Below are 11,907 nucleotides of genomic sequence, written 5' to 3' on the forward strand. Positions count from 1 at the left end.
CTGTGAGAACTGCTGAATCAAAAACGTCTGTGGCATTTGGAGCTCTCATGTTTCCCCTGCTTAGCTGGAGTGTGCCTGTGACTGCAGGAGGGTAATGGATGTGCTGGTGCCCCGCTGCCCTTCTGGACACAGCAGACAGCAAGGCTCCAGTAAAGCCATAAAGTACACTCCTTTTCTGTTCCTCATGAAAGTCTGAACTGTTGTTCTCCATGTGGTTTGGATCTAACTTTTACTTCCTCAAACAGTGGTTGTCTGACGCCCATCTGCAAACACAGACCTTATGGTTTTGCATGCAAAATCTGCCAGGCTGCTTTTTGACCTATTTCCGGACATTTCTTTAGCATAATGCAAAATCCCTTATGTTTTCATGGGCCTGTGAAGGACAAAATGTGTTATTGTTCTATTCAGAACAGTTTCTAAGTCCTTCAGGAAATGCTTGAATGCAAAAAAGCCCATGGATCACCAGCTGATGTGGGTCACCAGGTACTGATGTACCTGAGAGGCAGAGATGAGCTGCAGCACTGAGGCTGGGCTCTGAGAGCATGGTTGACCAAAAACCATTGAGCCCAAGGGGAAGGAAGCTCTGGTTTCTGGCCAGGGCAGTATTGTTCCCATCACCGTGGGAACACAACAAATGGATGTGTAAATACATCTATTTTACAGCATTCAGAAATGATGGATGTGCTCACATCCTTCCCCAACATTATCGTTGATCTTTAACTACCATGCAACCAGGCAGCAACAGGTGCTTTGTTCTTTTGTTTTAGCACAATGGATTCAGAAGTCCCTGTTGGGCAAGACCTGAGTGGGGCTGGGGGACAGAATGCCTCTCCTGCAGCCGTGGTTGGAAGCAAGAAAATCTGAAGAGAGCATGGATGCTCTGGTATCCAATATCCAGTGCCAGTAACGTCACAGCCCCCTCACTCCAGAGCAGCTCATGTATTACAGGACAGACCTCCTAAGGGAGATGTTCACATGAGCTCAGAACCCACATTTGTGCCAGATTTTTGAAAGAACCTGGATCCTGTTTAGATAACAAAATAAATGGCCCTGATACACTGAGAGTGTTAAATATGAGAAAGGGTATTGAACAGTTTTTGAGACAGGGTAAGAATTTTAGCTGACATGCTTAAACAATCTGTCTCCTAACAAAAGGAAATCATGTTGAGAGTTTTAAAAGGCATCTAAGTGATGCCATCATACAATGCACCTATGACTGCCAGGTACCCAGTGATCACTAGACTGAAACGTATGAGAAGTGCAGAGATGGCTTGAACTCCCTTAAACATGCTGCAGCCAGACCTGAACAGCTGTACTAACCTTTTCCACTGTGTGCTGGAAGCTCTGGGGCCTGTGGATGGATGGAATAACATTGAAAGTCTGTGATTGCTATTGATAATTACCTTTAGTATCTGTCCTATCCATGCAGCTAATGTGTTATAAAAGAGAAGGGGCTGTCAATATGCTCAACATGAAACTCAGCATGTGGGCAAGTTCCTATGTTGCATAAGGCTTTATTCTTCCCTAGAAACTATGGAAGGAGGCTCCAGTACTTTGTCTTTTAGGAACAATGTTTAGTTAAGCTTCTGGAATAGTTGCCAAGATGATTATGGGTGAAGAAAGCCCATAAAAATGTTGAAGATCATCAAACTGTGTGAACTCTTGAGTTGTAGAGTAGTGGGCATTCACTGACTGAATCCTGTAAGCCAGGAAAAACAAAGTTTAAGTGGGGAAGGTTCAAAGGGGGGGGAAAAAAGGATGATTCTGGAGGGCAGACAACTGATTCTGCTTTATTGTTATAGAAATGTATGTCAAAATAATATTTTTATGAAATAACTGACGGGGAGAGTTAATTGAAAACTGTATTTTTAGGGAGCATTAACTGTATCTGGTCTTCTTACCATTGTAAGTCCTCCAGCAGTACAGCTCTCCCCAGATAGCTGCCATTAGGAGAGATGCCTGGAAGTTGGGACAGCCTCAGGAGATGCCCTGGAGAGTGGATTGCAGTGTTCTGGGAAATCACCCTGTTCACCACAATAGATACAGAGAGTCAAAGGCATCTCTGACAGCCACAGCTGCTGTATTTTGGTTACAGGACGTTTTATAAAAGGGTAATTATGGATTCAGATAGCTACTCTCATAAAAATTGTAAATGCTGCATGGGATCCCAAGAAACTACTTACTTCACCTTCCTGTCCTGGAAGAGCTCTAGTGGTGGAGCTGCCATGGTCTCTCTGGGCAGTCTGATTGCTTTACAGTGCTTCACTCTCTACATAATGTCCAACCTTAGCACCTCAGGAGCCTGAACCCATGATTTCTTGTCTTACCCAGAACATTCACGAAGAACATAAAGAAACAGATTGTTTCTTTACTTCATTCATCATGCTGTGAAAAATTTTGCCGTATAAAAGTCATAGAATCATGCAATATTTTAGGTCAGAAGGGACCCCATGGAATTGCCTAATCCAACCTCCTGCTCAAAGCAGGGCTAACTTCCAAGGTAGCACAAGACTTTGTCCAGTTGAGTTTTGAGTATTTCCAGGGACAAAGATACCACAGGGTCTCCAGCCTCCTTAATCAGCCTCACATGACCCTGGATTGGCTCACCCTTTTGGTAACAGGATGGTATTCTTGGTTTATGATCATCTTGGTGACCTACAGCAATTTCCAGGCCTTTTTCTGTAGGATGTCTGTATTTCAAATTGAATGGACTAATTTCCTGTCCTGTGTTTAGGTAGCTGATTATCTCTACTTAAGTGCTGCATTTTGTATTTGATCACATTGAACACCATACCATTTATTTCTGGTCCTATTTCCAGACTATTTTGAATTACAAACCTTTAGCATACTAGCAGCCTTTCCTGGCATGATGTCATCAGCACATTCCATGGTAAAGCTCTCTTCTGAAAACATAACACTCTCCTGTGGTGGTGGACAGAGGTTCATTTATTTGCACTTCTCCCACAGCAATGACAGAAGTGTAGACAAAGCATCAATCTGCATTGGTCTTTGCTAATAACTGGACTTTGCAAAGATAAAACAGCAAATGGAATTGATTCAAAATCTATTTAAGGGTGATTCCAACGTGTTTGAGATCAAACATGAGACAAGTTAGCAGCAGAGACCATTGATCTGGGGACTTTAGAGAGAGAAAGAATGTTTAAGTTGATTTACTTGGAATAATTTAGTTTTTTAAGTCATGGTTTGAAAGCTGGCTCTTGGTGGGAACTCTGTGCACACAATGAGCATGTTTGGCCTTGAGCTCATGTATCTGGTTTTAGTTAAGCCAGGCTGGCCACACTCATTCCACTCTGCTCATGATCTCATTCCATGCTCCTTGTCATGATATCTGCACACCATCTAGCAATATATTAAAGCATGAGTAACATGTCTTATGTTGATTATTCTGTCACCAAGGGAGAAATGTGTCTTGTCTGGTGGGGAACTCAGATTGTTTTAAACAAAGCTCTATACTGAGGCTGGACAAAAGTCAAGAGCTGCGCCTTGTATTAGGAGAAGAATTGGCAAGGTGTCTGCTGGCCCTTGGGTAAGGCCATTTTGGGACTCAGACCAGCTACAACCAGAGAAAACCATGGTTCCTACACTGCTGAGCTCTCCCTGCACTGTGGAAAGGCCATTTGCCCTGCTGCCAGCATGCTTCATCAGCTCATACACTGAGATACTTGGGGCACCTCCAAATTCTCCTATTAGTCCAGGAAGAGAAACACTCCTAACAGCCTTCATTTTGCCTTTAATGAAATGACCAGGTTGGTGTTAGAAATGCAATGTGCTGTGTGTCAGCTGAGTGGAAGAAATGCCTCCAGGCTGTAGGGAGGAGAGGGAAGGCTTGAAAAACTTGTTCAGCTGCTCAGTGTTCATATTTGTGTGTGCAGTGAACGAGCTGAACCCTGTGCCCCTGCTGGGCCTGTGTTCAGTGTGTGTTACCACGGGGCAAGTTTTCTGCTTTGGTCATCTGTCAGACTGGAGGGGAAGGGCTCTTGCTAGTAGCTGTCATTAGAGGCTGCATCATTCTCTTTGCTTATTCACTGAGCTGAACTCTGGCCTCAGCTCCCATCTGTGTCATGATGGAGGTACCTCTTTACAGTATCTCAAGTGTGAGAGCTCCAAAGCCCTTTATAGAGTCTAATTTAACTTCAGCTTGTGCCTGGAAGCAAAGTGCTCCTTTTTTTGGAAGAGGGGTGAAACTGAGGGACTGATGGCTTAGGCTAATTGCTTCTTCTCTCATACACAGTCCTCAAAACAGATTTTGACTCAAACATGACCCCTTCCCAGTTCCTGTGTTCCACTTTCAGTGCTCAGTCTTGTTCTGCTAAAAAGAGCAGGAGAATCTGTGCTTTTGCTGTTTTCTACAATCCACACGTGCCACTTGAAGTCCCTGTCTCCCAGGTGTGGTCAGTAGCCTCCCTGCAAATAGGAACTGAAGGACCTTTCTGGCACATGGGGTTTTCCTGACCTCCCACTGCTGCTTTTTCTCAGGAGAACAGCCTCCAGCTCATCGAGGACACTGTGGATCCAAACCCTCTGTGCCTCTGGCTCCTTATATGGTAACATGAAGAAGTCTGAGCATTTTAGTTCTGATTTCGAGTTACCCTGGTTGTCGTCTCAGCTGGGGAACTAGAAACTTTAAAACCTTAGGCAAGCTGGTTCTTACCACCAGGAAACCATCCACAGCTCAAACACGTGTGCTGCTGTCTCACCACCGTCTTAGCAATGACCGGGCTGCATTGGCAGCAATGAAAGTCCCCTACAAAACCTTTGCAGAAGGTAGAGTTTTAAGCATTCCAGGTTTTTTTTCCCCTTCTGGAAGGGGCTTTAAGGTATGTGTTGTTACAACAGCAGAAGAAAGAGGCTGAGATGGAAGGAGGGTGCCAGACAGGCTGTGGGACAGAGGTGGCTTCTGTGGCAGAGACCACACTAATACTGATGGTGGGCAGTGAGAGCAGGAAGTAATGGAGCTGTGGACATCTAGAAGAGACTTGAAGAAGCTTTGCACTCTTGAGCCATCACATCCAGACATGCAAGTGGAGAAAACATTCCTGAATGATGGAGAAGTGTCCCTGTTCATCCTAGATCCAAATGCATTTTGGTGACTTATCCCTACCTCTGATAGAAGCCACCCAAGAAAGAGGCAGAGCAGTGAGCATAGCTAAGGTTTCCTGATTGCCAGACCCTCATGTTTGTTTCTGGAAAGTCCTTGAGTGACTTTGCCTGAATTTATTGAAGCCTGGAGTTGTGCAGTTTTGCTCTACTGACAAAGTGATGTGTTGTGCTGGAGTCCAGCCCACCCTTCCACAGGCTGTGTCCTCTACTGCTACAAGCCTGTGGCTGGCTCTAGCTCTGGGGGCATATATAAGTATGAAACCACATGGGAAGTAACTGCACTAAATGATTTGAGACACATTTAAGGGCAGAAACCAAAGGTTATGGTAGCTGAGGGAGCTCAGCCAATTTTGGGAGTTGTGGGAGTTTGATGTCTCTTCAGGAGCAGCTGCTAGCATTAAAAAAGGCATATGAGGATTCTTTTATCTCCTCCCTAGATTTCATGCTGATGAGACCAATCCTGAGAAGCACTGAGAGCTGCAACCCCTGCCATGTACCCCCAGTACCCTGGCAACCTCAATTTTTCAGAGTAACCATGGATTTCTTCTCTCCCGGCGCAGGTTCCACCATCTTAGCGGAGCGGCTGGGATTGTCGACATCGAGCTCGCCCACATCAACACCCAACTCCCCCACCGTCCTCTGCAGTGGTGTCTCTGGCCCCTTACTGTCTACGTGTGGCTCTGGCCCCCTCTGCAGCTCTATCAGTGGTAAGAATGGTGGGATCCCCTGCTGCCTTTCCTTTGCCTCCCTTCACAGTCTCACACTTGTCTCCCAGAAGGGCTCTAAAACCACAATAATCAACAGATTATTATTATCCCGTCAGCTCCCCTGGGGAGGAAGGGAGAGCCTCTGCAAGGGCTATTTTCAGTCTGTTTTATGTGGAAGCAGCTTGAATGCCTAGACAGCAATATTTCTCTCACCCTTTTCATCATGAAAGGTCCCAAGGGAAGCAGGGATTTTCTGCTGCAGGCATGGCCCTGTGATGCAGAGCTCCTTCTGGAGAGCTGTGTGGCACTGTCATGTCTCACACTAGCTTGGACTGGAGCTAAAATTCTGCCTACACCTCCCCTTTCTCCCTCCATACACCTTCAGTAAAACACAGTATTGCTATTTCTAACATTCCAATGAAGTACAGTGATATTTAGATGAATGCACATGCAGTAAAAAAGTGTAGGCTCTTCTGCAGCACTTTTAAATCTCCAGACGCTCCCAAGGCATTGACACTGGGATATGTAACTTACCAAATCCCTGTTGCATGGGAGCAGCTGTCTCTTGGCTTGCTCTTCATGAGCAGCAGACCCCAGCAGGTGTTGCCTTTCTGCTGCCTTGAGCTTGGCATGTGACTCAGGACTCGGTGAGTAGGACAGCAGGTCACAGGAAGGAACCCTGGTCCTGGAGCATGCATTTCTGCTGGGGCATGGTTCCTCCCTCTGTGGCTGCAGGGCAGAAATCACCTTGGGATCTCAGCAAGAGGAATGACCATGGTTTTTTTTGTGTTGCAGGCACAGCTCCCAACTCTCCAAGCAGCTTGCCTGAGTCACCCATCTCCCCGTCCGTCTCAGGGACCTGGGTAGATGAATGCACCATCTGCTATGAGAACATGGTAGACACAGTCATTTACTCCTGTGGACACATGTGTCTCTGCTATTCATGTGGGCTGAAGCTCAAGAAGATGGCCAATGCCTGCTGCCCCATTTGCAGACGGGCCATCAAAGATATCATCAAAACATACCGCAGCACTTAGAGCAGCAGCAGGTGCTGTGGTGGGGACTGGGCACGAGGGGAGGAGGCTGTGAAACAGCACAGGCCTTGGTCTTTATTCACCCAGGAGATTCAAAACTCATCACCCACCACCACCCTGACCTCCTCTTCCATGGACAACAGATGAGACAAGCTCAGATGCTGCTCTTCTACCCCCCAAGCAAGCCCTGGGGCTGAACTCCAGTTTCAGGGAAATTGCGATGGACTATTCTCACTTGTGGATTTTAAACTTTATCTCAAAAAATGCCAGCTGGTGCAATCATCCCTTTTCTACACCATGCACAGCAGAGGGGAGTCTCCACTCTTTAGCATAGACAGCAAGTGGTAAAAGGTTCAGTGCTACACATCTCCTTCCAGAGGTACCCCACATGTGGAGACAGCTTAGCAGAAGAGATGAACAGCGTGGTTCTGTGTACAACCAGCCTTACCAGAGGAGGCTCCTGAGAGAGGATGGAGTAGGGCAAGCATTGAGCCATCGAGGGAGGAGCAGTGGGCACACTCACAGCAGAGAGGCTGGGGCCAGTGCAGAAAAGAACCCAAGATTTGTGAAGCAACACCCACCCCATATCTGAAGACAGAAGAGCAGACCCTTGAGGGCTGTCCCCAACTCTTCCATTGCCATTCTCTGACAGAGGCTTTCATGGTGGTTTTGGCAACAAACACTGGCAACAGCTCTGCTCCCTCCCAGCAGTGTCAGCCACCTCCTGTCACCACCCTGTCACATGAGGAGCGGCTCCCAAACCCCACCACCACCGACCTGTGTGTGGCCTCCATGCATGAGGATCCAGCAGCATCTCTTCTCCCATGGGCCTGTGGGAGAGGGAGACAGAATTCCCTCACCTTTCTCCCCCTACCATCCAGACAGCACTTGTGAGGAAAAACCCCAGCCTCACCGGGGAAGAATGTATAAACCCACACGTCTGTGGGTGACCTTTACTGGTAACTTTATCACTGTGCTTTAAGACAAAACCAGCCAGGTGGTACTCAGCTCTTCACAGCCACACCAGTGGGACACGGCTGTCCTTACCTGTTAGGAAGTAAGGAATGAGAGAAAGATAACTTGAGTGGTTTGGCTTGCTTTGGTTTATTCAACCAAATCTCCTTCTCTCCTGCCTGAGTCAGGAACCCGGCTGTGCCCGGCAGGGACAGTGGTGGCCCCCATGGTTCCCATGCAATCCTCTGCTGCTCTGCCATGGCCACAGGTGTGACCCCTGCTGCTGGCCCCTGGGTCTGGGCTGTGTGGCTTGGAAGCAGCAGGAGCTGTCTGCCTCCCTTCCCAACCCATCCTGCTGCCTTCCTGGGCTGCAGGGGAGGGAGGGAGGGACATGGTCTGGGTCCTGAGGGGAGGTCAGGACCAGGGTGCCGTGGCAGTGGAGTTTTCCCCCACCACATCACCCACCTGGCCAGACCAGTGAAGGCCGTGGAGTCACACTCTTCCTGCTGAGCTTTTCCTTGCACCTGAGCATTTGGCCATTGATGGGATGGGGGGAACAGCGTGGTGCAGGGATAACACTATTTAATGCACATGCACTTGCTGCAGGGGACATCATGCTACCCCCAGCAGCAGGTGGGTTTTCACCACCCACACTGGCAGAAGCTGATTCTAAAAACACCTGGAAAACACATCCTTGCTCTGTCTCTCAAGTAGATGCAAAAAGAGACTGCTCACTGGGGAGCACATGGTAGAGCCTTTCCCTGAGGGTGCCACCATCACTGCAGCCAAGCCAGGGGCCTGCAGCTCCCCCCAGCCTGCTCTGCAGGCAGCACTAACTTGAATGCTGATACTCTGGGTGACAGGGATTTGTGTTCTTTCCTGGCATACCTATGATGTACAACCCAAACCCAATCCTGTCCCAGCTGTCAAAAGGTCCAGAGCTCATGGCTCCCATTCCCAGATGCCCCCACTGAGGGGCAGGAGGAGGCTGGTTGGCACAACCTGGGGGAAGACAGAGCAGCCCTGCAAGGAGCATGGCTGGTCCTCAGGCACGCAGCCAGCTCCAACTGTGACCAACACACACAGGGAGCTTTTTTCAGTAGTTACACAAACTCCAGTGCAAAGATTTCAAAAAGGAGGAACCCAAGGGGTAAGAAGGTGGTGATGAAATAGTGGATGTGGGGAAATGTGCAATAAGCAGCCTCCCGAGCCTTCACCACACCAGTGGGACCAGTCCCACTCCATGCAGGGAAAGCCAAGCAGTAAATTTCATTTTTCAAGAAATTCCATCCATGGGTACCAGTGCAGTGGTGTAAATTCCCTTTTCACCTTTTGAATTGAGAGTGTTTTAATATATTAACTGTGTTTTGTTTTACTGTGGACCAAACTCTAGGAGTTAGGAGAAGCTGAAAGCTCCCCCAGCATCTGAGTTCAAAAATTGGGGTTCAGTCCTACCCCTGCATAGGCTGGCCTCCAGCTGTAAGCAGGGAAGAGAAAAAGGCTCTCTCCAGGGAGGAGAAAAAAAAACCAGCAAAACCAGTAAAAATAACAAAAATCCTAATCTTTTGTTTTGTTTGACTGATGTAGGTTCCCATGTACCTCTGTGTTGTGTCATCTGCATTTCATTGCTTTACTTTAAGATGTTTTGTGTTCTGTTTAAAGACAAGTAAAACTCATTGTGAAAATTGGATAACTGTGATCGTGAATAAAGTTGATTTAGATATCCTACAGTAGCACGGCTGGCTGAGGATTTCCCACTTCATAAAAGCAGCAAAACACAATGGCCAGCACAGTGAGAGGCTGAGGTAAAAGCAAGGGTGGCATGAGAGCCTCTTGCTCAGGGGGAGCTGGGTGGAGAGATCTCAGGTTTTCCTTTAGTTCTTGAGGATGGGAGGGCATTGGGAGGTGGATATCAATATCCCCTTGGCAGACACTACACACACATAAGGAATAAAGGAAGGTGCAGAAGTAAAGCAAGTGTTAATATCATTCCTGAAAGCTTAGGCCCCACACTCCCGAGCCTCTTCATGCCCTCCCTAGAGAGAAGTCACAGCTTCTTTACTCCTACTGCCTTGGTTACAGTCTCTTTTGTAACCAGAAAAAAAAAAAAAAAATCCACCCTCCACCAGCACAAAGAACTTGTGCTGTGAGGAAAGCCAGGACATGCTGCTCAGCCCAGGAGGGGCAAGTAGGGTGTCTGAAGATGAGGCAGATCAGACCATCCCAGCCCTGACCTGGGCAATATGCTGAGAAGGCCCACTGGGCATCATCTGTGCTCTGGCCAAGCAAGATGCTGAGGTAAGGTGCAGATGCCTCCCGAGTATGTAGCAAGGGACACGAGGACCCAAAGAGAATTTGGATTCTCCAGAGGTCATGCCAGTTCCCTCAAAAACCCAATCCTCTGCTGCAGGTGCTCAGGAGTACACCTGCAATAAAACAATGTGAGATTTTCTGCTCATCTTTTTAACTGTTCAGTAGATTAGACTATCTCGATCACGCTCTTGTCACAGGACATATCTGAGGTGGCATCTTCTTCCTCAGTGCTCCATCTGCCAAGGGCCAGGGACATTCCAGGAGTGGTGTCCTCAGCCTCTCCAGATGAAGCCATTCTACTTTAACAGTTCCTCAGGTAGCCTGAAACATTCCAGGCTGGGTAAAGTGAAACCACTTTTCCAGCCCAGCTTTCTCCAGCACCAGCCTGGGGAGATCCCAGCTGCTGGGACAAGGCAAGTCTGCACAGCTGTGTGCTCCCCTCCAAGAGCTGTTCCAGCTCCTGCTTTCCCTGGGACAGGAGGACCTCTAGTGGGTCTGGAAAGCCTCCTCATTCCCTCAGGAGCAAGGGACAGGGTTTCACAGCACAGAACGCCCTAGAACCTGTCAGCACTGACTTGCTGGACGTGCTGAGCCCAAGCACTGCCACAGATTAGGATGAGGGAAGTGCTAATGCTCTGGGCCAAACTCAGATCTCCTCCTTCCTTGGCACCTGCAGGAGGGACCATGGCACATCCGCCAGGTTTCCCCTGTGCCAGCCTCAGCCTGTGCAGCCCCTCATGCTGCCATGTGCACCAGCCCCAGTGAGCTTTGCATCCTCATCTGCTGAGCATCGCTGGAGGCACCCTGCCCTCCCTCCCCGCATCCAAACCAGAGCTGCAATTTCGCCATTGCTCCCCAGAATTCTCCACCACGACCAGCTGTGGTGCAGAACTGACCTTCCCCAGCGAGGGTACCCCTGCTTCCTGCAGGGCTGTGCCCGGGGAGCCCCGGCTGCGGCACAGTCCGCGGCGGGCACGAAGGAGGATGAGGGGGAGGATGCTCCGAAAGTGGTCCAGGAGCTGCAGCGCTGGTCCGGCATCGCCACCTGGTGCCCAGTGCCCGGAGCTCAGCCGCCGCTCCTCCCCAGATCGACTTTAACAAATACTGCAAACAGACTAAAGGAGGACCTGAAAAACTCAGTCTTGAGTGCAGCACAATTGTGGTAGTGGTTCTCCGAGAAAAACGAGCAAGAAGTGAGCAGTTAACAGTGAGTTACAGTGTGCAAGGGGATGCATTAGTAAATAGTGATTGCATCAGCCCAAAAAACCCCTTTCAAGCTGGCTGGCTCACTCAGCACAAAGGGGAGAAGGGGGACAGTTTCCAGTCACACTTGGCACTACATTTGTGCCCAGGACTGTGTGCTGCATCAAACTCAGTTCCTGGCATCCTTCAGAGAGCTGGGACTCCTTGTGCACCATTCACCTACATGCCAGCACACAGGAACATCTACAGTAGGGCTGAAGAACTAGAAAACAACCTTGTTACACTCTGTATTACATCCCTTGTTATAATCTCCTTACTCCATATATCCCCCAATCCACTGCCTTTGGCATCCCCAAGAGATGTCCCTGCATAAGGAGGGGGGTTCCATTACCAGAAACTTCAGTTTTACCCATCTGCTGCTTTGCACAGCAATGACCTTCTACTTGTTGAGCTATTTGGGCCTCCAACCTTCAAGGACAGGAAAGAGGAGTCAGCAGTGCCAAGAAACCTTGCAGGTCCAGACCTTAGTATCCCATGTTAAAGCACCACTTGCTCTGCAGACTGCACACAGGGCT

General features: G+C 48.6%; 1 protein-coding gene across 6 annotated transcripts in view; it reads left to right on the forward strand.

The window, feature by feature from the left end:
• NEURL1 (neuralized E3 ubiquitin protein ligase 1) overlaps positions 1-9,549 on the forward strand; it is a 143,024-nt gene extending 133,475 nt beyond the window's left edge. For all 6 annotated transcript variants that reach the window (XM_064431213.1, XM_064431215.1, XM_064431211.1 and 3 more), the window contains exons 5-6: positions 5,682-5,828; positions 6,624-9,549. In XM_064431213.1, the coding sequence (XP_064287283.1) occupies positions 5,682-5,828; positions 6,624-6,865 (389 nt within the window). In that variant the 3' untranslated portion in view covers positions 6,866-9,549. The remainder of the gene's footprint in view (positions 1-5,681; positions 5,829-6,623) is intronic.
• Positions 9,550-11,907: the final 2,358 nt, after the last annotated feature.

Source organism: Passer domesticus, chromosome 8 (genome assembly GCF_036417665.1).
Source record: "Passer domesticus isolate bPasDom1 chromosome 8, bPasDom1.hap1, whole genome shotgun sequence".
NCBI lineage: Eukaryota > Metazoa > Chordata > Aves > Passeriformes > Passeridae > Passer > Passer domesticus.